This window comes from Budorcas taxicolor, chromosome 4 (assembly GCF_023091745.1).
Source record: "Budorcas taxicolor isolate Tak-1 chromosome 4, Takin1.1, whole genome shotgun sequence".
Lineage (NCBI taxonomy): Eukaryota > Metazoa > Chordata > Mammalia > Artiodactyla > Bovidae > Budorcas > Budorcas taxicolor.
The window spans coordinates 24,164,385-24,190,596 of NC_068913.1; the positions used below are offsets into that span (position 1 = coordinate 24,164,385).

At 37.3% G+C, this 26,212-nt stretch overlaps 1 protein-coding gene across 1 annotated transcript in view; it reads right to left on the minus strand.

The window, feature by feature from the left end:
- ETV1 (ETS variant transcription factor 1) overlaps positions 1 to 11,352 on the minus strand; it is a 94,285-nt gene extending 82,933 nt beyond the window's left edge. Inside the window, exons 1-4 of the mRNA XM_052638758.1 lie at positions 11,315 to 11,352; positions 11,049 to 11,180; positions 10,104 to 10,191; positions 8,701 to 8,748 (exon numbers count right to left, since the gene is read on the minus strand). Coding sequence (XP_052494718.1) covers positions 8,701 to 8,748; positions 10,104 to 10,191; positions 11,049 to 11,093 — 181 coding nt within the window. The 5' untranslated portion in view covers positions 11,094 to 11,180; positions 11,315 to 11,352. The remainder of the gene's footprint in view (positions 1 to 8,700; positions 8,749 to 10,103; positions 10,192 to 11,048; positions 11,181 to 11,314) is intronic.
- Positions 11,353 to 26,212: the final 14,860 nt, after the last annotated feature.

Below are 26,212 nucleotides of genomic sequence, written 5' to 3' on the forward strand. Positions count from 1 at the left end.
TTTGCCCGAAATTTGGCCAAAATATGTGATGAAGTTTTTTACATGAAAGACAGTCATTGATTTTGGTCATATGGAATAAAATATTATATCTCAGTGATCATGGTTACAATCATAAAAATAATAATTAATAAAAATAAACCTCATATTTTCATTCACAATATTTTCCAGCTGACCACTCAAGACTAACAAAAAGAATATCACTATTTCATCAGTCATAATGTCACATGACTTCCCTGTCTTTAGTAAAGGAATAAAACAATGAATAGCAAGAACTTAATGTATTCAGCAATCAAAACAGAAGTATATTTTTTACTTCTAGAATATTTTTATCACAGTTAATTCAGGCATCAAAATAACCTATTCCAAATTGACATAATATCACAAAAACAAGTTTCCATATACACACAAAAATATGCACAATTACACACATACAAACTACATAAAAGTGGGGTCACTTTTAATTTGGCAAAAATATAATGAGTTACCATCCTAATTAACTTTAGGTATAATCTGATTGGCTAGTATTATTTCACTAATATTACCTAATCCTGAAACTTATCTAATCAAGTCATATTAAAACAGATGTAATTTTTTTTAAGTATCTATTCTGTATGAGCAATTCTTATGAAAATAATCAGTCTTTGTTGAAAAAGTTTGGGGTTGGTAATAGAGTTAAGAAAAAATCCATATAAAGAGAAATTTGATATTTTAAAAGTTCTATATAAGAAAGAAACACAACATACACACAATTTAAATGTCTGGTGTGTCAGCTTATTTAATAGGATTTAAAAAAACATTTGTTGAAAAAAATTTGTTATATATCAAGAGCAGAATAAATGATAATCTTGCAAATTGCCAAAATATATGCAGCAGGACATTCAACTATTTTCTAACAACTTTCTTCTGTTTACCAATACTTAAGTTTATTACAGATAAATTACATTCCCTGCCACTAAAGGAAATGAGAGAAATTAATAACTTTTTTTCCAAATTAGAACTGATGCCTATTTCACCAGCCGGTACTGGAGGAAAAGGTGTATTTGCTTCAGGTTCCACTAACATCTGATACCAAGGTTAACCAAATCAAGCAACTTTCAAATCATTTTTCTGTGCTCTGCTGTGTAAACTGTGCAACAGTGTTGGAACTCCATTTTAGTCATCAGTTTAACAGTGATAATACATATTTTTCATGAAGACTAAATGAAATAGTCTGAACACAATGCCAGTCACAATACCAGATACTCAAAAAATGTTACATATTTTCTTCTTTCCAAAACTCCACCACCCACCATTTTTTTCCTTTCATACACAAGTACTACTAAAATTACTACAATGCAAGTTTAGTATTTTCACTTCTAATGAATTAGATTGGAGATGGAAAAAAAATCACAGCTAAAATTTGTACATTAGTATTTGCTTAGTTATAATCATTTTTTGACATTGCAGTAAGCCTCATTTTTCTCAAAGACTCACAAATTATGTAGACAAATGTCCTTTAAAGTGTTTTCACCAAAAAAAGCACAAAAATGTTTTAAATATTTATTTAATAAATGACAGTGGGCAGACAGAATCAAATCCTATACACTTTTTCTATCGTATCTACACGTTTTGGTTTTTGCTCTAAATTAATAGCTAAACAGAGATAACCATTGAGATGGAAAATTATCAACCACAGCGATTACTATGCTTTTAAAAAGCCAACATTTACAAGAATCTAATAAAAACGTAATACCCCTTTACAGGAATAGTTAAAAATAGCAAGTGAGTAACAAATATATTTGTAACAGAATATGCTGGTATGAATGTCCTAAAGGCCAGACTTTTTTTTTTTTTCTACTTTCATAAGACAAATTTGCAACTCCATGATATATATCACTACAAGAAAGGTATGAAAATAACTGATGGGTAAGTAGTGTATGTTGGCATATGTGTGGGGTGCGGGTGAGGGGAAGGTTGTTGACAGTGGTGGGGGGCAGAGGCAAAACTTTGGGAAGAGAAGGAGTCAGAAGTTATACCTCACAGAGACAGAAAATAGCTACATACTAACAATTTTGTAAAAAGAATAAGAATTGCTATTTCTAGTCTAACTCCTTAACATACTGAATAAATACTTCACACTTGTGCCTGAACATATTACAGAATTTTAACAAAAAACATATGACTCACATTTTCACAGAAGCTAATCTTAAGAAACCGAATAGACCAAATGAAGCAGCATGCCACTTAAATAGACAAAGGCTTCAGTCTATCTCTAACTTCAAGTTAGAGTCAAAGGAAAGCAGTTAACGAAAAACACAAGTTGGATCTGGGCAAGGAAAATATGACAAAGTATTGCCACACTCATATTATACATTTCCTTTTTTGCCTCCATTCACGAAAATGCTATGAAGTAGCAAACTACAGCTGCCTAAAAATTTGTGGCAAGCCATACCCACTCCAAAGAGGAAAATTAACAATAGAGGCCAAACTAAATGTATACATATATATATATATAGTTATTTTACTACTATCTATTATAAACTATGCTTGGAATAATCACCTTTGGGGAATGAAAATGTTTTCCCACACTGTAATTAAAGAGGAAGGGGAAGAATAAGAAAGGGGAAGAGAAAGTATATACCAAAAGACCAATAAAAGGCTTTCAAGAAGATGAAGCATGTGGATTTTATTGGTAATAGCTGGAGCGCTTCTGTCAGTTCATTGCACATTAATAGACAAGCTGCCATCAAGTCTCAGGACTTCGGCTTTAAAAGCGTAGTATGTGCACTCTCAGCTATTTGCTTTACCTAGATTATCATCGAAAGTTGTTTTTTTCCTTCCCCCCGCTCTCCTTGTCTTTCTTATTACACTGCAATATATATTATGAGAAAGAAAATCATGAAAATATTAACGACAATCTTGATGTCACAGAATCATTAATCCTTATTTTGAATTTTAATATATACTTTCTTAACTAACATTGCCTAGGCAGGGGGGTGAGATGGAGAGCAGACAATTTTTAAACAGTTTGTCTCTCTTTTGTGCTTGCTTTTAACGTTCAAATAAAGCAGTAATCATTACTTAAGAAAAGGTGAATGTTGAAATATTTTCCAAGTTTGGCTGCAGACAAGCAAAAACCGTCTTATTCTTACAAACTAGGTGCCTGTTGGGTTTTCTTTTAAAGCTAGGGGAAAAGTGGAAAACTTACAAATGACACAAATGTCAAGTTGAAAAGGGGTTAATATTTAATTAAAACCAGTTCTATCCACTGTAACAATGACCTGGAGCCAAACAAGGCGGAAGATGTATGAGTCACTCTTTCTGCCCGTGAATGAGACAGCTGATCTCCTCGGCAATTCCTCCAGACAAGCAGGCAGAACTGGAGTTCTGCCTCCATTCACAAAAACACAGTCCAGCATGAGCCATGTGGCTCAACCGCAATCTTTTCATGTCACACCCTTCCAGAGAGTTAAGGCAAGTCAACTTGAACTTGCAATATAAACACACCAATTTTACTGCTCTATCTCAAATACAGTTCAGATCCATTAATGTATATGTTTAAATAAATGACAAAATGAAATCCATATATACATTTACATATATTTAATCCATCCTGCTTTATAGGGTAACTTGTCACAGAAATTTGAATGTATAAAACTAAGAAGATGGAAAGACGAATGGATGGATGGATGAAGGAAGAATGGAAGGAAAGAGAAAGGGGAAAAAATGACAAAGCATTAAAGAAATGCCTTTTTTTTCCTTCCTTATTCTTCAAATGCTCTTTTTATTTTAAGATTATAATAGTCTATTGCTTAACTTCATAGCATTTCCCTCTCACAGGGTAAGAAACAAGTTTCTCTGAAGAAATTTAAATTTTCTTTTAAATAAAACAACAAGAAAATCAACCTTCACACGGTTGTATTTTGCTTAATCCTACAATGAAGCTTCAGGCCATGGAACGAAATAATCATGAAACCTCTAAGCCAGGTTTTACACCACATCCGCTTTTAACATTAAAATGATTGTACCAATGTATAAGCATTAATTAATGCAGAAGTATAAATATATTTAAACAGCACAAAAAAGGGGCTATTCCTCCATGGCAGAAAAATCTTTAATATTGATAAAGTCATGCTTTCTGTATGCTCAAAGAGAAAGAACACAGTAACTTTCAGTTGTTTTTAGCCTCGAATCAACTTCAGTTTCCTAACTTTAACTTCTATAGAGGTTTGAAAACTTAAGCGTAGCTCAGAGCTGTTGCTGTTAGCAAAACATTTTCTGTAAGGTACTGAGAGCTGACTTCTATTATTATTGTTATTATTATTATTTTAATTACAATGTTGCACACCAGTCAAAGGGAATAAAGTTTTCCTATGAAATTTAAGAAAGTACAATTTTCTGTAACTGAATTAGCTTAGTAATTTCATTAGCATATATTAAGACCTTCTGGAAAAACTATATCTAGGCTATACGAAATCCAAATTTTATTTTTAACCAATATTTCTATTTTGCAAATAGATTCTAGATGAAATGCGTTTATATATTGTCAATAAATGCTGATAAATAGAATGTGTTTATTCCAACTGCTATCCCTTAATCAGGTCCAAACAAGAAGTCTTTGTTTCATAGTTTAGAGTATTTCATGGTACGAGAAAAAGATGGGCAGTAGCTCCCTCTTGCCCCCTCACAATGACTCTTACTCAACACTAAGAAATAGTATGGACTTCTGTAATTTAATGTCTGATTCTCAATTCCTCTTTTTTTTTTAAACCACACAAAATAATGAAGTTTTTAAGCCTTTTCTCTTAACTGCATGACATGGAGGGAAAAAAAAATCTATGAGTACATATTCAATTTATGTTCGATTTCAAAAAGAAAGTCTAATTTTTGAAAAATAAAAATGAATGCATTGTAATAGCTTTGTATTGTGGGTGACACTATGCATACTGAGTAACAACATATCATTTAAGGAAATTCATGATAAATGATTTTGAATATAAATTTAGTATCAACCACTAAAGTTGAGGAGATACGATGATATCTCTGTTTTTCAGCAAACCTGATTATTAATGGAAGGTCACAGAAGACAAAAGGAAAAAGCTTATCTGCACAAGGGCATGAGGTAATAATAACCTTTAGTGTAGAAAAGTTATTTTTAGAGATACAACTTCGACTCAAGTGTCATGGCAGCATGAAATTTAACTTACATCACAACTGAAAAACATCTGCCCTGATAGGAGCCAATCACTGTTGACATTTATCCTTAAAACTACTGACGAAAGGAAACCTCACGGACATCTAAACCAATATCAAAAATAACACTCAAAAGTTGCTATAAATTTATATCAGCTACATATGAAATGTATCATTTCGCTCTAAGTTGTGTTAGCAGGTAAGCTTTAATGAGTAACTTTTAAAAATGTGAGCCTCTTAACTCACTTCTACATCCTTCTATTTCTGTCCTCCACATACAAAAGGTTCCATTTTAATGATGAATTACTAGGATATCTTTCCTTAAAGCACCACTAAAAAAGCATGTTACCAAGATGTTATTAGAATGGACATTTGAACTCATTATTTCATGGATCAAATAATTGGAATTGCCTTTCTGTCAATGGCAATCTAATTCAAAAGTCAAAGAATCAATAAAGTATTGTACATGGAAAATGACAACATAAGAAAGTGGCTTTGGCAAAATTTTAAATAAGCACATTCTCCATTTTTTAACTGCTACTGTGGTAATGAAGACATTACCTTTACAATTTTCTTCAGAATGAGATGTGATTAAAGTGTGGCATATATGTTAAAAAAAAATATAAACCTTGAAATTGCAATGTTAGTACTTCAAAAGTGATACTAATATAAAGTTATATTCTTCAAAAACATATTTTTGATTCCTGTTCAGAAATTGCGGTGGGGGAGTGGGAGGGAATGGAAGTATATTTTTTGGAGAACACTTTAGTGAACCAAAAAGAATGGTTCCAACCTCACCCTCATACAAATCTTGCTTTATCTACCCCAAATTTTTCCTTGGACATACAACACATTTCATAATGTATAATAATTTACTTATGACTAATTCATGGTGCACTTTGGGTCTACTTTATAAAAAGTCTTATAGGAAAAAAACAAATTAAACCTGAGATAATGTATTATTTCCCAAGTATTCAGGGACTCTGATTATTTTTTTAAAAATTTCTATGACACATCAGAACTAACTTGACTTTCCTGTCTAATAAATTTTAGACCTGTTTAACTTTCCAATGGGATTCTTACTCAGGGGAGAAACTTGGTTAATTGCTAATGATCTTTTTTTTAAAGGGTCAAGATGCCTTAAATTCTATGGTATCCTTCTTAGAGATAAAACATTATGAAAAGAAATAAGTAAACCGTTCACAGTCTGACAGCTTGGCAATGTTTGATTTCTGGATGTCCAGAAGGACATAAATGAACAGATCTAGCTAGAAACGAATAAACTAATGTAACTTTGAGATCTCAGCTAATGTTGATCAAGATGTAGAATAAGTTAAAATGCTAATGCAAATATCATAATTATGTAAAATTGCTAAAAATAAAAATAAATGTGCAGCTCATTAACAAATAATAAAAAGAAAAATTCACCTTTCTTCTTACTATTAGATTTTTTAAAAATCAAGTTACTGTTAATGCTTATATCATCATAGAATTAAATTATTCTAAAATACAGTCTTATTCATGGTTTGTAAAAGGAGCCCACCTGGTTATTCAATAAAACACTCCAGGGATTAATCCCTGAACTTATTTAAGCTTATAAATTCTTTTCCAAGTAAAAGTCCATGTTCTTTCAAATACATCAATCACTTTCTAGGTTTATTTTATAGAAAACTAAATCTTCAGATCCAATTTATAGGTCAGGTTAATTATCACAGGTAAGAATATTCAGCGCCGAGTTTTAAAATAAACTCAGATAAATTACCAAATCACTTATCTGAGTAACAAAGAAACAAAACAAGTCAAAAGTGAAACACTGCACTGAAAGTGATTAAAAATGGTAAGAGTCTGTCACAGTTCCACATTTTTAAATTCCAGGAACAGAGTTGCTATGCACATTCAAAATCTGCCAGCAAGTGCACTGATTTGGAATCAGTGAGACTCAAACATCTTAAGAACCAACAAACCTTTTAGAACAATTAAAATAGATATTAGAAGGTATTTTGGAAAAGCGAATAAATTCCCTCATAAATGTAATGTCCTTACAACCTTCAACTCTGCAAAACTTAACAGACTAAAGTTCATGCACGAGCCTCTGTGCAGATTTTTGTTGAGAAAGTTATGTTTGAATGTATGGTTTATGTTGCAATAATAAGTAATCTATTGCAGTAAGTTTCATTTACAGAGACAAGCAAAATGACCTTTAAATATAACTAAAACTTTCATTAACATACAAGTACAATCACTCTTTCAAAGGACTTCTGGAAAAGCTATTATTTAACTTAAAAGCTTCATAAAGATTGTAAGAGCTCTTTGGAAAAACTAGGATATCAGCAACACAAAGAAACTTATTTTACATGCTAACAGCAATTTGATCAACTACAAGCAAGACCACCCGAAAAAACACAGCAGTCTGCCTCAAAGTAGCAACAGCAATGCTCAATTCCATTTCAAAGACCCTCTCTCTTCTTTGAACCATCTTTAAAAAAATCTGTCCCAAAAATTGCATGTTTCCCATATAATGTAAAGATAGAAATAATACAACTATACTCAATGCTTAAATATCTATAATTTTCTCTTCGTGTTTCCCACAAGACACATAATATAATAAAACTATTATTTCACATTTAGCATAACAAATCCAAAGGAAAAATTTCAAATTACAGACACCAACAAAAGTCCCTCAACATTAGACATATCTCAAGTTGCACAAAGCTGTACTGAAGCAGTATTTCCTTGTTCCTATAAAATAAAGTTTCACACAATAAAAGATACAATAGATGGCAACACAAAATGTTATCAAAAAGCAATCAAAATTAAAAGCAATGCCTTTAAATGTCTCCTTGTACATTAAATAAATCCTAATACAAGCAATAAAATGGCAAAAGTCAATTTCAACAAACATCACATCATAGTAACACACAGAAAACATTTTAAAAATCTTCCAATCCCCCTAAGGTTTATTTTAAAGCCATAGATATCCTTAGCATTGGATACACACCTAACGTTCTGTGTTGCGAGCAAGGTGGAAAGAAGACACTTGCACTTAAATCTTGAAGCATCCCGTCCCGATGAACCCAGTGAAACTAATTTCTGCCATCAGAAAAGTCCTCCACCAGAATACCAAATAATGATATGCGCTGCTCTAAAGGAAACAGCAAGCCGGGTTCTGGCTCTAGGAGGTCTCTCGAGGTACAATAATATAAACCTGATCAATTGCAATTAAAATCTGAACAGAGGCTTAGAACTTGAAGTCTTGGTGCATTAGTTCTTGCCAAAAGCAGATGTGATTGTGAGCTGGAAGCAATTTCTCCTGGTAATTTGTGATGACACTGGATAGTGCAGTCCCAGATTCCCCAAAGACAAACTCATCAGAGGCTCTAATGTATGCATGACACATGAGGTGGCTCTTTTAGAGCTCAATTAATTGGGCTGAACATTAAGACAGCAAGTTCAGGACTTTTTTTTTTTTTTAATCTTTCCCTTCTAGAGTTGCTTTTCCCCTCCTTTGAAAGCAATTTTTTGCCTTACCTTCTGCAAGCCATGTTTCCTGTAATTGACTTAGATCTTGAAAGAGTTCTAAAAAACAAGTCAAAGACATAAACAAAAGATTTGAAAACCTTTTAGGCGACATTAAATAGAAATGTTTGTCATGAAATTAGTCCTATAGATCAATTTAATTTGGGGAGGGGCATCAATAAAGAAATGAGGGTTCATAACATAATTATACCAATAATCCTGCCCATTTTGATGCCTACTAAGCAATGCTTCTCAGTATCTTTTTTACCCCCTTTTAACACACAGCTTAATAAATAAGCCTAGAGACCTCAAACAACACACTTACAGTAGAAGTCAAAAAATGTTGAGATAAAGGTGTGCTTATCCTCAGAAACTTTTTTTAAACATATTCAATTCTTGCTAAAATAGTGGTAGGGGAAAAATCAGAAAGACTAAATAACACTTTATTTCTGTCTTCCAAATCTTCTATCAAAGATTTAACAGTACATGGTATAATTCTCAAAGCACTATATGTTTTGAGGTTCAATGCTTCAGAACTCAAAGGGACAACTATTAAATACAAGATTTTAGAAGAAAATTTCTACACTAATAGGTTTACAAAAGTAAATAGATAACTCCCTGGCACCTGCTTATTATCAAGTCCGAAATTGTGTATTCTGTCACTGGGGAGGGAGAGGTATGTGTAACTTATTCCTATTTATATGAAGATCTGAAGAAGTTCGAGAATTCAATATACCTAATCTAAATGGCAAACTGAACTTTGATAATTAAATCTAAGTTTATTATGAATGCCCCCATATGGCTGGAATAATTGATAACATATTGACCTCCTATCAACAGTTCATAGAAAGAATCTTCAACTTAATTCCCTAAATATGTATTACAATTATTAATTAGGCCTTAATTATGATTCACTGACCACTTAAAAGGCCTATAAACAAGATATTATGACCACACCATACGGTCATCAAAACCATCTCTGAAAAGTTTGGTAACAGGATATGGTTTAGTGTAAGGAGATGGGAAACCAAACAGTCACTTATATTGCTCAACTTCTAACGCAGGAGAAAAGAGTAATTAAGCTGTCTAATTTGTTCCTCTGTGTTGGATATTTTCAAATTGTTACCTTAGTGTATGGGATTACTTATATGCCATATGGACAAACATATTTAAACACAAAATGGTTAAAAGAAGGATGTCACTTTTAAGTTATTATTTCCTTCTTTCATTAGTTTGTGACAGGGCCATAAAACAGCAAACTGTCACATCACATTAATTGCTCCAAATACAAGTTTGGCTTAAATGCAATCATTTGAAAGTTTATTATTCTTAATGTAAGACTGAATGCTTCTCTTCTTTATGAGGGTGGGAAGTACAGGTAAAGAGGGGGAATTCAGCTCTAAATCAAACCTCACCTTCTGAATCATGAGCCAGATCTCTGTTAATGAATTTTCTTTTCCTGACATTTGTTGGTTTCTCGTTACAATTTCTCCCACGCTGATTCTACAAAGGGAAAGATAAAATTCTTTTAAAAGAATGTAAACCTCAGATGTCAAACACACACACACACACACACACACACACATACACACACACATACACACAGGCATACATAAGTCTACTGGATGCTCTCCTTAAACAGAAAAATAAAAGTCCATGGTATCAATCCCAATATCCATTTTCTGTATTCATTTGACAGTGAAAGCGTATGCTGAGAATTCAACAGCCAGGGAGAGTTGTTTCCCTGTGCGATCTGAATACACTGTGTATCAGTCATAGATTCATGTATCAAAACATTAAGCAATTACACTTAAAGTCGTTTTTAGGCTAGATCGAAGCTAGATTAAAACACAGTTGAAGTTTATTCTCTCAGATAATCCCGTAAAAAAAGAACAAAAAGAGAGTGATGAAATGAAAATATGAGAGACAATGAGAAAGAAGAAAAGAAAAAAAAAGGAAACAAAACCCATGTAAACAAAAAAGTGTCAGCATTTGTCTCAACTTCATTCTTTTCAATGTGGCAGACAAACCCAGCCAAAAACTTTGAGTGCAGCAGCTGCTGCTGCCCTCCTTCTCCTCTTCCACTCATCTTGAGCACTTTAAACAGAAAAAAAAAGGGGGGGGGGTCTTAAAAACAAAACTATGCCTTATCCAAATCACTGAAAGGTAAGCTCATTTTGAAGACTGGGCTTCTAGAAGCAGAGTCGCCCTACAGTGGCAACAAAGCAGATAAAGTATCTGCAGTCCCAACCCCCTTGCTCCCCCCCCTTCTCACTCGCCCTCTTCCCCCCCCTCCCCCCCCCCCCGCCCCTCCGTCGGAGTCAAGTTTATAAACAGCAACTTTCGAACTGATCACTCACATTGGTGACCATGTAAGGCACTTGCTGGTCATAAAATCCATCCATTCTGCTGCTCTTCGCAAATCTCAGCTCAGTGTTTTATATTTTAAGCATTTAGCTGGAGATTTCCTCGGGATCTGGACTTCTATCAACCTAGAGGGGAACAAGATGGCTTTTAGGCTTAAAAAAAAAAAAAAATCATGAATGAAGCTCTTGAATTTGCATAGCTAATTATCCTCCGACAGTCCCATTCACAAAAATAACCCTCCCTACACAGCCTCCTTCACCTGGATCCAAAGAGAGCCAAGAGAGTTCACAATTTACATATTTTCCTTAGTAGCAAAAATTCGAACAAGAGTCGATGTATTTATTTTCACTCTCGATGTTTCCCTGCGCGGTCGGTGTACCCCGGGCAGCTCTGATTCGCAAACGTGTGCAAAACTAGCAATGGCGATCAGCGAGACTTGCTTTGCACCTAACGGGACTAAAGAGACGGAGACACCTCTTTCGTAAGGATAGTTTTTGCAACCCACAACCATGCAATTATCTGGAGAGACATAAAAAGTTGTAGGAAAGACCCACCTGAAAGCCACGCTAGGCGAACGGCTGCAAAAAATTCCCTCCAATTTTAATAAAAACATTAATTATTGCCCAGCACTTCCCCCTTGGAAGCCGAAAGCGCCTCTGACAGAGCTCAATTCGGTGGTTTTTCCTCTACTTCTCCTCCAGGGGCCTCCAATCCAAACTGATGGATCGCTGCCTCCCATTGGCTCCACGTCTCTTTCACAAGATCAGATTTCGGGCTGTCAATCAGGAGGCTCGTTGCCCCTTCTCGTGAATCTCCCGCGCCCCTCTGCCCAAGCTGGTGCTGTGCCTGCCGGCGCTGTGACCGCAGCCTGGAAACTCCACAGAGCAAATCGGCTGCCGTCCTAACCCGCTGCTTATTGTTAAGGCGCCTGGGGACACTGAAGCCATGTGTATCGAGTCACCAGTTGTCCTAACTGGTGTGTTTGGTCCACTATCCGGCTGAAGCACTTTCCTAAAGCACTTTCGTTCGCGTCAGATATATATTCTGAAACGCGATCTTCCAAGACCGCGCGTCCTTAGTCTCCTACCTCACCTCCCTCGAGATCTCCAGTCCCTCCACTTTGAACCTGATAAGGAACCCACCTGGCAATACAGCCTCGTTCCTACTAAGCTTTTGGCCCAAGTTCTCTTCCCGTTTTTCAACGCCCATCATCACCGTTGTGGTGTATCAAAAACATTTTTTTTAAACGTCATCCTCAAGTCAGTCTTTCATGAGACAGTAAGATCTGTGGAGAAAGCCCTTGGAAGAAGCAGAGGAATTGCTTTTTAGAAGGGGTTGCGTTGGGAGAGGGAACTGAGAGAACTACAGAGCTATCTAAGTGAGGAAAAGTATAAAATAAAAACGTGTCCCACGTGTGCACTGCAACTAGGTGTTTCGAGTCCCCGGTGCAAGTGGGGAGGGGCAGGGATGGGTTGAGGTGGCTCGGATATCCTAGGGACTCGCACGTTTCCTGAGCTTTTGTTATGTATACACGGAGGCGGAGGGTGTCACTTACTGTACTTGACGCTTTCACTTCCTCTCCAGTTTTTAAACTGCTAGAGCCAGGAGTTGGTGGCGAGGGGAGAAGGGGAGTCGGGTTTCAAGGACAATGACTAGGACGTTAAAAAGGGAGGGCTGCAATTCTGAAACCACTTGCCTGACCCTCCAACTGGGCTTAGAGCTGTAAAGAGTCACTTAAGAAAGCCTCGGCCCAACCGGGGCTGAGAGGCCTCGGAATGGCACCGGGGACTCAGCGGTGTTAAAATTCATTTGTGATCCTGGTGGCGACCAGAGCTAAAGACCAAAGGAAGTTTTCGGCAGCTGTTCAGCCTGTTGGGAAACGTGCTACAATTCTCAATTTCTAATCGAAAGTTTTTCCTTAAATGGAACATTATGGAGCCATATTAAACTGCAGTATGAGCGAACAAGACTCAATTTCGGACCCATGGAAGTGTCAATTTTTTTATTAATAATATTAAAAACCTTAATACTGGGGAGACACAATAACTGTGGACAGCAAGGGCACACGCCGCGAGTTCTTTAAAAGCAGTAAATCAGAGTTAGCCGGTCCTAAGGCGCGCACCTGAGAGTATTTTAAGCAGGAACCGCACAGTTACCCCGGCCGGGGACAGGTCTGGGGGCAGCCTGGCTTCAAGGCCGGCACGGTGAGGCTCTCGGGTATTTTCCGAGGGTGCAATCAGGCGGCAAGCGTACCCCGCCGCCCAACACTCCCGGGATAGCCCAGCCGCTCTAATCTGGGCAACAGTTTCCAAAAACCTTCTCGGTGGCTGGAGCCGGACGGGTAACCAGGGTAACAGGAGGGGGCGGAGCTTCGGACTCAGGCCCCGCGAGGTTCTCTCCGCAGCCAATAACGTACCGTCTGTTCCCAGCCCATTGTTGTTTATTGCTGACCCCGCAGCGCTCCGCTAGGAGATTGGCCTCTTCGGAGAAGGAGGCGGAGCCTCTCCCTCCCTTGCACCCACCTTTCAGCTCCATTCACAAAATTCCGTCCTGTCTTGGTCACGTGGTGGGGGCGGGGAGCGGTAGGGGAAATGACACAACAAAGGCCCAAGTTTTCCAAACCACAAAACTTTTTTCTGCCTCGCTACCTCCTCCAAGCCCCATCAACCAGCAAATATTAGAAGATGAAGAAAAGTAGGCTTGGGTCTGGGAGCATAAAGGGCGGGGGTGGAGGTGGGGGTGGGGGCGGGAGTTAGAAATCAAAGGAAGACAGGGTTAATTCCAGGGTACACTGCGTATGAGAAGAGCTGCAAAAGAGGAAAGGAAGAGAATTTAAGGAGAGGTGCGAGAAAGCGTTAAAAACAAAAACTAGGAACTTTTGCTTGCTGCTACAAGTCACTGCTTTTAGACTAACAAACAGTAAAATGGATTTCAGTTTTTTCACAACATTCTGTAATGTTCGTTTCTACCTTATACGCATCCCATAGTTTATTAATTTTTTTTAAAGCTTCCTTTACGAACACTGCAGGTTTTCACTGGCTGACAGTTTTAGTTTCCATTTCCCAAAACTTCACTCTTTCATAGGCACCCCAAAGCACTGCCGCTTCTCCCCACCTTGGCTGGATTGACAAACAGAATCGGAGACTTAATCCTCGGATTTGATTACGTATTGCAGGGGCTCCATATTCCCTCTATGGATTCTTTAAACGAACTCAGCTTTTAACTGTGTGATCTTAACAGCAATTGAATATGATGATACATATTCAAGCCAGTCTACAGCTCAGTTTTGTTGAAAGAGCACACAGTTTTGAGATAAATCTTTCTGTATAGCAAATGGACTATCAGACTATTCTCCCTCCTCTCTCTTTCTCTTCTGTCCTTTTTCTCCCTGTCCTTTTTGTGCCGTGGTACTTAGTGAGACACTAGCTTGTAGTTTGATTACTGTTTATCTTCTATGCTTGGCACTGGGAAAAACCAGTAGACCCAGTGGCTGAAGACATTGAAAGGGCTAAAAATTCGTTTTTCAGAAAACATTATCATTGTGGAAAATGTCTACAGAGGCAACTGTTCTATTCACAGAGAAACGTCCAAAGTTGCACAAAGTTTCCACTACTTTTAAAAGTGAGTCTTTAAAAATCAGCTTAGTAAATGCCAGTTCTTCTTGAATGGAAAATTTCATTTTGGCAGGATTTCAGGCATAGAATGGCAGAGCAGAGGCCAAGAGGCTTTGACATTTATTTACTTCTATTTTGAAATTCCATTTGGGTTTTGAAATTAAAACTCTTGAGAGAAAGCCCATTTCTCTCCCTCCTCTCCCCATAAAAATCCATTTCTGAGGTTGGAAAGTTTTTAACATGCATATAAAGCTATTTAAATCTTTATAGCTCCTCTGCTGTTATTTAATAAAATAACAATCACTATTATTCTGGAGTTGATTTATTATAGCATTATACTGAAAATGCATAAATAGAGCACATTTCTAAAAGCAAAAAGAGAAACTAAGGGTACTGATTGATTCAATGGGTTAATATAGTTGAAATTAAGTAAAATTTTGTTCAAATTGGGTTGATTATTAAGTAAAACAGTAACCTATATAATTCTTTAAATACTTTTTATAGTAAATTGCTAATGGCCTAGTTTGCACAGAGCTACATCAAATAAATAAGGAAAAGATAGACTATTAAAATAGTCTTACCTATTTTAGCCTCCAAGTGGAGATAGGAATGAGCAAGTAAACGTAAAACTCAGAAACATATACCAGAATGGTGAAAGACAGTTAGTGGCTATAGTGGACTCCCTGTGGGAAGAGAAGCAGCGATTTGAGAGAAGGGTAGACCCTAGGAAGCAGGTAAAGGTGTCAATAAAATTGACACCGTATACAAGGTGTTAGCTTCCACTCTAACCTGCCATTCTCAACAAGGAAATATCTCCAAACTCCTCAAATAGAGAAAATGTAAACGTTATTTCTAAAAAAATTCTTAACTGCATACATTTTTCATTTACAAAAAGAAAATTTTTAAATCTTTATTCAAGAAGAAAAACAATTCTAATGTCCAGTGATGTTACTGTTGGGATTAGGACACTCGTATATATTTCTGGTTGGAATGTAACTTTCTGAACCCTTTTTAAAGTAAACTTGCAGTATCTACTAGACCCTAAAATGTACAATATCTATTAGACCTTAATTAGACCCAGTAATCCTGATTTAAGAAATCTATAAAAATTAAAGCAATGTGCAAAAGGACATTTACTGAAGTATTATGTATAGAGGGGGGAATGTAGAAGCAACTTCAATACCCACCAATAAGGACGTGGTTGTTAAACAGTATGATCATTTCTTACTTTAGCATCCAATTATGGAGGTAATAGAGCTGTTAAAAAGTATGCTGTGCTCTTGGTTCTCAAACTTGAGATTACATAAGAAATACCTTGTTAAAAATTCATATTCCTAGATGGATCCATAGAGTTTCTACTTCAGTAGACCTGAACTGAAGCCCAGCAAGCACATCACATGAAAATTCTGTGCAAGGAATTTTGTTGTAGTTAGCTTCTGAATCATTCTGGGGAAACCCCAGGTTGTACCCCTACCAGAAGTCCAAAGGGAGACCTGCGATGTTTACTAGTTTGGACATGTTTCACTTGACCCACAAAATGTTGACACACTTGGAAAATTCAGTGTCAACATGTAAAGTTTGTATTTCCACTATTGCTTGGCAAATCAGAGGATATGATAACACTGAGACCAAATTCCCACATAGCAACCATCAACTGGAGGTGAATCCCACTTCCCCCTTGTGTACAGGAGCATGGGTATCAGTTTTGCTGCTGTCCACACCTCTTCCCTAATTCTTGTTTTTCTTATTTATGTTACATACCTGATCCCTGCAAGTATTGGCCTGTGTAAATCCTGCTTCACATGTGACATGCTGTTGTCGTTTAGTCGCTCAGCAGTGTCCAACTCTTTGCGACCCCATGGACTGCAGCAAGCCAGGCTTTCCTCCCTGTCCTTCACCATCTCCCGGAGCTTGCTCAAACTCACATTCATTGAGGTGTGATGCCACCCAACCATCTCATCCTGTGCTGTCCCCTTCTCCTCGTGCCTTCAACCTCTCCCAGAGTAAGGGTCTTTTCTAAGGAGTCGGCTCTTCATATCAGGTGGCCAAAGTATTGGAGCTTCAGCTTCAGCGTCAGTCCTTCCAATGAATATTCAGGACTGATTTCCTTTAGGATTGACTGCTTTGATCTCCTTGCATTCCAAAGGACTCTCAAGAGTCCTCTCCAACACCACAGTTCAAAAGCATCAATCCTTTGTCATATGTGATATAGCATATTGAAAAATAAAAGCAAGGGACAGATACAGAATATCATATATTCTGTTTTGTTCTAAAAGAAAAATAGCATAAAGATGCCTATATATACATATATGAGACATATGTGTTTATATACTTACACACCAGTGTTACTCAACATTTTTTTTTAACCCCGCAAAGAGCCTTTGTGGACATTTTTTATTCCTAATTTCCTTCCTATTAAATTTTGATATTATGGATACACTGTTTATCTGTTTATATCCTGTAGTCCTTTGTAAGATCACAAATTAGTGTAATACTAGCATCCATCCTTCCAAGAACCAATTTTCAACACTTGGGGCAATATCAACCCCACTGCGAATGTATAATGTATAGTGTATATACCTATATTTTTCTCTTTCTATAAGTATTGAATTTACCCAGAAATACTGATTTTTATCATCTAAAAGAATACACACCCTATCTCTTACTATTAGTTACATGTACGTACAGGAAGTCTGATTAGAGTTGTGACATAAAAGATCATTACATTTTTCTTTTAGCAAGTGGAATGGTTTAATACAAAATGCACATATCATGGTCATTTTTAGTCCATTTAAGGGATGAACACATTAGCAGTTTATAGTTAGTTTTGTAAGAACCACAGAACTTTTCATATAGAATAACAATATATCTAGATAGTCATGAATCTTAACTTTGAGTGACTTGTAAATTTTGGAATAAATAATGAACAAAGAGCAAAACATAAATCTTTTACCTTTCTTTAGAAAGAGGACCACTGGCATTTCCTCTAGATTTGAAGGCATGGCACTGATAATTTTAAACAGTAAAACGTCAACAGAGGTCACCAGTCTCTATCTTCATAGATGTTTTCTGGACCATGGTGGGAGATGCAGGTGTGGTGGAGGTGCTTTCCTCAAATATAAAAGACAAGTTAGTGAAAAAGGGAAAAAGGGATTCTCAAGGTCCATTTTAGAAATGGAATTTTATTCTCCTGGGACACAACTTGATTTAGAACAATCTAATACCAACAAAGGTCCGTCTAGTCAAGGCTATGGTTTTCCTGTGGTCATGTATGGATGTGAGAGTTGGACTGTGAAGAAAGCTGAGTGCCGAAGAATTGATGCTTTTGAACTGTGGTGTTGGAGAAGACTCTTGAGAGTCCCTTGGACTGCAAGGAGATCCAACCAGTCCATTCTAAAGGAGATCAGTTCTGGGTGTTCATTGGAAGGACTGATGCTAAAGCTGAAACTTCAGTACTTTGGCCACCTCATGCGAAGAGTTGACTCATTGGAAAAGACCCTGATGCTGGGAGAGATTGGGGCAGGAGGAGAAGGGGACAACAGAGGATGAGGTGGCTGGATGGCATCACCAACTCGATGGACATGAGTTTGAGTGAACTCTGGGAGTTGGTGATGGACAGGGAGGCCTGGCGTGCTGCAATTCATGGGGTTGCAAAGAGTCGGACACGACTGAGCGACTGAACTGAACTGAATGACTAACAAGTTAATCATTTTATTATCAATGTATTACACCTTGGGAGGACTCTTTCAAGACAGGCTTTCCAAAGTACTTCCTGGAAGTATAACTTGTTTTTCACTCCGAGGTAGAATTAGGAGCATTCCTTCCTGTGGCCTCTCAGCGCTGGCATTTTTTGATAGCTCTAAATTCTGTGTAAATGTTAACTGCCATCCTTCATTCAATAAACTCCTTAGTACTGTGACTACAATTGCGTTCTCAGCTATTGGCATATAGAAAGTGTTTTAGGATGAATGAACCAGTGAGTGGACACCATGCTACTGAATTACCTTATTCTACAAATATAAATGCATTTCAGATATTCCATAAGCAGTGTTGTAGGCAGTGACTGTTCTGAAAACAAACCAAAATTTACTGGATAGTTGAAACGGACTGACTACCTGCGTACAAATGGCTTTTAGATAAAAATTCTTAAAATTATCATCAAAAAGAAAATTAAAAGATGCACTGAGCTAAATATATTTCTCCTATGTATTGGTTTCTTTCATTTTTGACACAGATAAACATTCTTTGTGATTTCTAAGGATCCAATATGTGACCAACAGCAAAGTATCTGAATTATATAATTCAGAATCATAACCTGTACCACTGTGACCTTTCTTTCATTTTTAAGCACATTAAATGAAGGGTTTGTACTTGATGCTCTTGAGATCCCTTATGAAAGAAGTCCCCTAAGTTTATTATTTTTAGTCAATGACTGTGTTAAATAAAATCACTCATAGGAAGATAAAAAGTGGTGTAGTGAGAGAGGATTTGGCATCAGACAGTCATGGACATGAATGGTGGCTCCAAAGGCCAAGTTGCTTCATCTCTCTGAGTCTCAGTTGCCACATCTACGTAATGGATATAAAACCTATCTTCCAAAATTGCTGTGAGGAAGAAATGAGCTAATGTATTTAAATTGCCTCTCAGAGTTGGTACTCATAGAAGTTGCCTTTCTCGTCCTGTTTGTTAGAGCTTCTCTCTGACATCAAACAATAGATCCCGCCTCTCTGGGTCAGTCCTCCTTGGCCTGAGGTCACAGATCTATCCCTATGACCTTCTGGCTGACTTTTAGAATGGCCCTTAATACATGGGACTGGTCCGCCTGGCTTCCTGCCCATGTTTTAAAATAATTTTCCAGCTTCCTATCTGCTTGGGAGCAACTCCTGGTCTCTGATATTTTTCCTGCTCCAACCAGGGACTGACACCTCAGATTCCTTTCCCTAGCCTCTTGTGATCAGCCAACTTGATGCCTGGCACGACATGCTAATTACCTGCAATTCGGATCTCCTCACTGAGTTCAAAAACTCTAGCCTGGGAGTTGAAGGAGACAGAAAATGTTGCCTGACAACAGTGGGATTAGTCTCAAAAAAGTAAAGCGGAAAAGTGGTCCAAAACAGAGCAATTTCTGAAAAGGGGCAAAAGAACAGCTTCATGGCCATCACTTCCTTAAAACCTAGAAAAACCGTCCCAGAATGAGGGTCACCAATGATCCTTAAGTCAGCTTCTTGGTATTTGAAGAACAATGTGTCTTTGAACTTTGTAATAGTGATTTCACTTCTCTGTGATCTTCCCAAGAGTTCTCTTTTATATTTAAAATGTTCCTTTTGTCCCGAATTTCTTCTCAAGTTTAAAAATAGCCCTTTGACTACAGGCATTTCATGTGAGCACATCAAAGAAAGCTGCAAATCTTCTTTGTATCTGTAAGACACACTCTAAATACAACTTGGGTTTTTATTCTTGGTTCATTTTTATGTTCTAAATTGAAATTACTACCTGTTTCTCTGGTGTCAAATAATATCAGTGCTCATAGGTTTATCAAATGTATTTTGGAGCAACATAGTCTACCCTAAAAAATAAGTTTTTTTATGATGAGAGCCTTACGTTTGTTAGGAAAGATTTGTATCTGCTGCTCTAGATATCATTTGAGTCCATAAAGGAAGGCATTATCAGAAAGACATTCAGAAAGCAGGTATATATATGAATGAGAATTTAAAATAATTTTGGATTTAGAGTTGAGACAAAGATATTCTTTCTTCTACATATACACATTCTGACACCTACTCCTGATAACTCAGAATTCTTAAAATAATAAGTGTTATCAGTTAAAACAGAGGAAAAGGCCATGACATTCATTATAAATAGCTCTTGTTACTTGACTCATTCGTGACATAAATGTGAGATATCAATGCTTGGATTCTGGGTAACTCAACCTTACAGCTCAAACAGGCATCAGTAGTGCATCAATTTTGGTATCAATGCCATTGCTACTCTTCTTATTTTTCTAGCTTATTGAGAGCTTATCAATTCTCACTTAAGCTTTCCATATCTGACCATTGATCAAGAACACTCTAGGTCATTGTCTCTCAAATCATCTGCACTGAAAGATCTGCATTAGTTATCTATCACACAGTTACAAACTATCCCAAATGTAGTGGCTTAAGTTAATCCACATTTATTATCTCACAGTTTCTGTGAGTCAGGAATCTGGGAGGAAACTTGCCGAGTGTTTCTGGCTCAGGGTCCCTCTTGAGATTCAAGCTGCAGACATGTGGAGCTAGGAAATTTGCATCTAAGTCCACTCATATGGTGGCTGGCCATTTCAGTTCCTTGGGACTATTGGCCACATAGCTCAGATTTTCACCATGTGTTCCTCTCCCCAGAGCTGCTGATGACATGGCTTCCCAGTGCAAATAATCCAAGAGAGGTAGCTCAAGACGGAAATCTGTCTTTTACAATCTAATCTTGAAAGTGACTAACCAACAGTTCTGCCACAGGCTACTGGTCATACAGACTAATAGCTCGTGAGAGAGGGATGATACAGAAGGTGGCAGAATAACAGGAGGGTGGGATCATTGGAGGCTATCTTAGCGGGTGACTGTAAGAACTTCTCTCTTTTCAGATGCCCAGTCCATCACAGACTGAATCCATTTATTTGCCATTCAAATTTGTGCCACAATTAGACGCAAGGCTCCAGGAGACAGGAATTCCTCTTACTCATGGTTGTATTCCTGTCACCTAGCTGTGGAATGACTCTTAAGGGAATTACTAAACACATCCTATTGTTAAAGATGCTAAAACAAAGCATATGGACTGAATATCTGTGTTCACCCCTTCCAAAAGAAAAAAAAATTTGTATGTTGAAACTCTAACCCCTAATCTGATGCTGCATGTGCGCATGCTAAATTGCTCAGTCGTGTCCAACTCTTTGAGATCTCATGGACAGTAGCCTGTCAGGCTCCTTTGTCCATGGTGATGCTCCAGGCAAGAATGCTGGAGTGGGTTGCCATACCCTCCTCCAGGGGATCTTCCCCTCCAGCGATCAAACCCTCGTCTCTTGAGTCTCCTGCATTGGCAGGCAGATTCTTTACCACTAGCGCCACCTGGGAAGCCCCATCTGATGGTTATCAGGATGTAATTAGGATTAGATGATTCCTGAGCATGAGTTTAGTGGCCTTGTAAAAAAAAGTAAGAAGGGCAAGAAAGAGGGATTCTCTCTCATTCTGTCTCTCCCCTACCCGTTCCCACTTTCTTTACAATAAGTGCCCTACAGACGAATATTCAAGTTGCAAAATTTCAAAGATGGAAATGTGCATCTGGTTCCACCAGGGAGCCAGAACCTGTGCCATCAATGTCAGGCAGAATGACAGTGTAGTTTGCCCTGTGTCCTGTTGCTGACAATCCTTCAGCTTTGTCATTTCCCACCTCCTCTTCTGCTCATCAGTAACTCTTCTTGACTGTTAATGGCAGCCCCTGTATGTCAACTGTTGTACTGTACTACTGTACTTCCCAAGGTACTGTAAGATTAAAAATGTTTTATTTTGTATGTGAAAAGTATTATAAACCTATGATAGTACAGTTCTACATAGCTGACTGTGTTAACTGGGTACGTAGGCTAACTTTGTTGGACTTAAGAACAAATTGGACTTACAAATGCACTTTTGGAATGAAGCTTATTTGTGGGTAGGGGACTTACGGTACTTCACTCGAGTGCACAGTGAGAAGCCAGGTTGGCACCCACATCTTGTATTTCCAGTCTTCGCAATGGTGAGACAGTGAGTCTCCATTGTTAAGCCAGTCTGTGGTATTTTGTTGTGGCAGCCTGAGCAAGCTAAGACCCAGAGGAAATTGAGAAGTGCAAATTACAACACCATTTAGGGATTTAACACTTCAGGACTGGGATATGCTTAGTAATAACTAAACTAAATCCCTCATGCTGAAGTGAAAACTTATTTCCTCTTGTTAATTCTCTATTTAGCAAATGGAGAAGTGCAGCTGCTACCAGCAGGTCTCAGCACTCATCATCACAGTGTGCCAGGCGCTGTGTTATATGAGGAAGACACAAATCACACAGCACCCCCGCCAGACGGAAAGCATAAGCTGGAAGTAGAGACAGCACAGTAAAACAGCCTTTTAGAAGGGCCCTCCATGACTCACCCTGTGTTTCCCCTACCTCATCTCTCCAGCATATTCATCTGCTTTATTCATCATAGCATTTAGCTTGTCTAAGATGTTCCCACTTGTTTACATATATGCCCAAGTTTTTATTTGTTTCCTGATTCCTCCTTCCCCACTCCAAGACGCAAGCTCCAGGAAAGCAGTATGGACTGTTTTTTTTAATATTTATTTATTTAGCTACATTAGGTCTTAGTTGTGGTCGGTGGGCTTAGTAGTTTCCTGGAGTAGGGAGGGTTCTGGTGTTCTTGTTCATTATTTTATGTACAAGTCTGCCTGGAAATGGACTTGGCCCACACTGAGCCTTCACCAGATACACACTGAATAAATAGTTAACTAGAAGCACGCTCAAGGCAAGATGAGATCTGTTATGCTTTTCTATAAATTCTCTCACATATTGTCCATAACAAGGCCTAAAATTCTACTTCCTTTATTTATGCTTTCACTTAAGTTCTGACCTTTCAGCATTCTGATCACTGATTTCTATCCTCTATGAATCTGAGTAAACTCCAGGAGTTGGTGAAGGACAGGGAGGCCTGGCGTGCTGCAGTCCATGGGGTCTCAAAGGGTCGGACACGACTGAGTAACTGAACTGAACTGATACTGAGTCCTCTTAGCTTTTTAAGCTGTAAAGCCAGAATACAAGCACAATATAGATATGGACAACTGAATCACTTTGCTTTACAGTAGAAATTAACACAACATTGTAAATCAACTATACTTCAAGAAAAGTTTAAAAATAATATTAATAAACTACTTTTTAGTTTTCAGAACATTTTCAAACCTATATCACCTATCCACCCTCAAACGAAAAAAAACTGGATCTCCATTAAATTAATGAGACCTAGTAAAATGATTTGTTTGACTTTACTCCTAGGCTTTGTGAAATTGACCTCAGCTACCTTTAACTGTGTCTGCTTTTTAAAAATGATTTCAGTATGTAGTTTAGAAAGACTGATATTTGCATGAAAAGGATGATTTTTATTTCTTATTTTGTGTTAGTTGGGAAGAGATAATGACATATCATTGCCTGATGAATATGAAGGATGTTAAATAATAGGCAGATAACTACTGGGGAAAGTTATTTCCACAAATAAACTGAAGAGTGTTTGACTGTGAACTTTATTTATAATGAGAAGCATCATAGCACAGTGGTTAAGAACATGGCTAAATTTGACTTCTGTGGATCCTGAACATCTTTGCTTTCATGGGCTCCTTCCTCCTTTAAATATTATTAATAAAATATATAATTATATTGTTATATTTTAAGATTGTGTTGGCATAAGAAATCATTATTATATATTCAGAATTACTGCATTATTGTTGGGTTGTTTTTGTTTAGTTGTTAAGCCATGTCCAACTCTTTTCAACTCCATAGACTATAGCCCACCAGGCTTGTGTCCATGGGATTTCCCAGGCAAGAATACTATAGTGGGTTGCCATTTCCTTTTCCAGGGGATCTTCCTGACCCAGGGATCAAACCTGGGTCTCTTGCTTGACAGGCAGATTCTTTACACTGAGTCACCTGGGAAACCATTAATTATATGTATTATATTTTGATATTATACTTACTATACTTGATATTATTAAATTCATTTTTATTTCCATTTTTTATTTTAAAAGGAACTCAGATTAAAGCATGTTTATGATTTCTAAAATACAGCAGGCCCTTGGCATTGTGTCTATGTGCCTAATAGAGAAATCAGCTCACTCAGGAACATAAGATCTTGAGCCAGATTGACTTGCTGCAAATCCTAGCTTCTCTAATTAGCATCTGTGTGACCTTGGGCAAGTTATTTTACTTTTCTGTACCTTTATCTGTTCTTTTGAAAAATTGGGATAATTAGATACCTCCACCACAGAGATGATAAAAGGGTAAAAGGAATTATCTCTTATCTAGATCAATGCTTGGCGCATTCATTTTCTAGCAGATTATACCAATTTATTTTATCATCTTAAAAATAACTGATATTACAGTTGAAGTTCTTCTGAATGGAAATAGGCTTCCACTTACCTAGGAAGCCAAATAATAATATGTTGGGACTTCCCTGATGGCCCAGTGGCTTAGACTCCACACTCTCAATGCAGAGGACCTGGGTTCAATCCCTGGTCAGAGAACTAGACCCCACATGCTTCAACTAGCAGTTCACATGCCACAACTAAGGCCTGGTACAGACAAATTAATAAATAAACATTAGCAAAAAAAGGAAATAGGTTGCATTCAACATAGAGAAGGGAGAAGAGGTGGACACTGAGAATGTTGGCCTCAGCTCCAATGGAGTGACAGATGTAGCTATAGATGGGGAAACCATAATGGCCTCTGCTTCATCCTCTGATCCAAACTGTATAAGGAACTATGAAACTAAGGAAATCCTACAGTATAAATATAATTTTATCATTAAAAACATTCTTTCTCTCCATTTTCTCATTAACCTCCACAAGCACAAATCCCTTCTTAATTTGTATTATCAATTTAGCTGTGACTAAAATAATAAAATGTTGGGGTGTAGGCAATGAGAAGTATTAAGGGTAACTTCTAACAACATTTGCTGTCTATACTGTTGGTTCTAAAGAAGAATCTCTGATAAAAGATCATTACTAAGAGCAACTGAAATGATGTTTAAATGCAAATCAATCAGTCTTTTCAGGGCAAAATAAAATTTAGGGACAAAAATACAAGTTAATGTCTATTTAAGTATATGGATCCTTGTTAAATGCTGAGCCCCTTGTCTAGGACAGGACTACTTGGAGGCATTATAAGTCTCTCCTATTACCTTCTATTCTCCCACACTTTCAAGAATGAAAAGGGTAGGAGAGATATGTATATTTGTGCTTCCCTGGTGGTTCAGGTGTTAAAGAATCCACCTGCAATCCGGTAGTCATGGGTTCAATCCCTGGATCAGAAAGATCCTCTGGAGGAGAGCTTGGCAACCCACTCCAGTATTCTCTCCTGGAGAATCCCCAATGACAGAGGTGCCTGGCTGGCTGCAGTCTATAGGGTTGCAAAGAGTCGGACATGCCTGAGCAACTAAGCATGCATACATTTCCCTTATATTCTCCTAAAGTTTTAAGAATGAAAAGGATAACATACATATGTATATTTGGTATTCATAATCTCATTCTAATGGTTGACTTATGTTCAACGTAATTCTATAACTCAGTGAAGTGGCGTATCTTTAATGCAAGAATAATAAAGAAGGATAATGGCATTTCCTTTTTGCTAAAGTGAATAACATATATAGAATTTAGGAAATGACTGCTATAATTGTCAGGAGTTAGTTATAAGCTATTATGAGAGTTTTTTTTCCAACTGATATCATAGTTCAGTTCAGTTCAATTGTTCAGTCATGTCTGACTCCTTGTGACCCCAT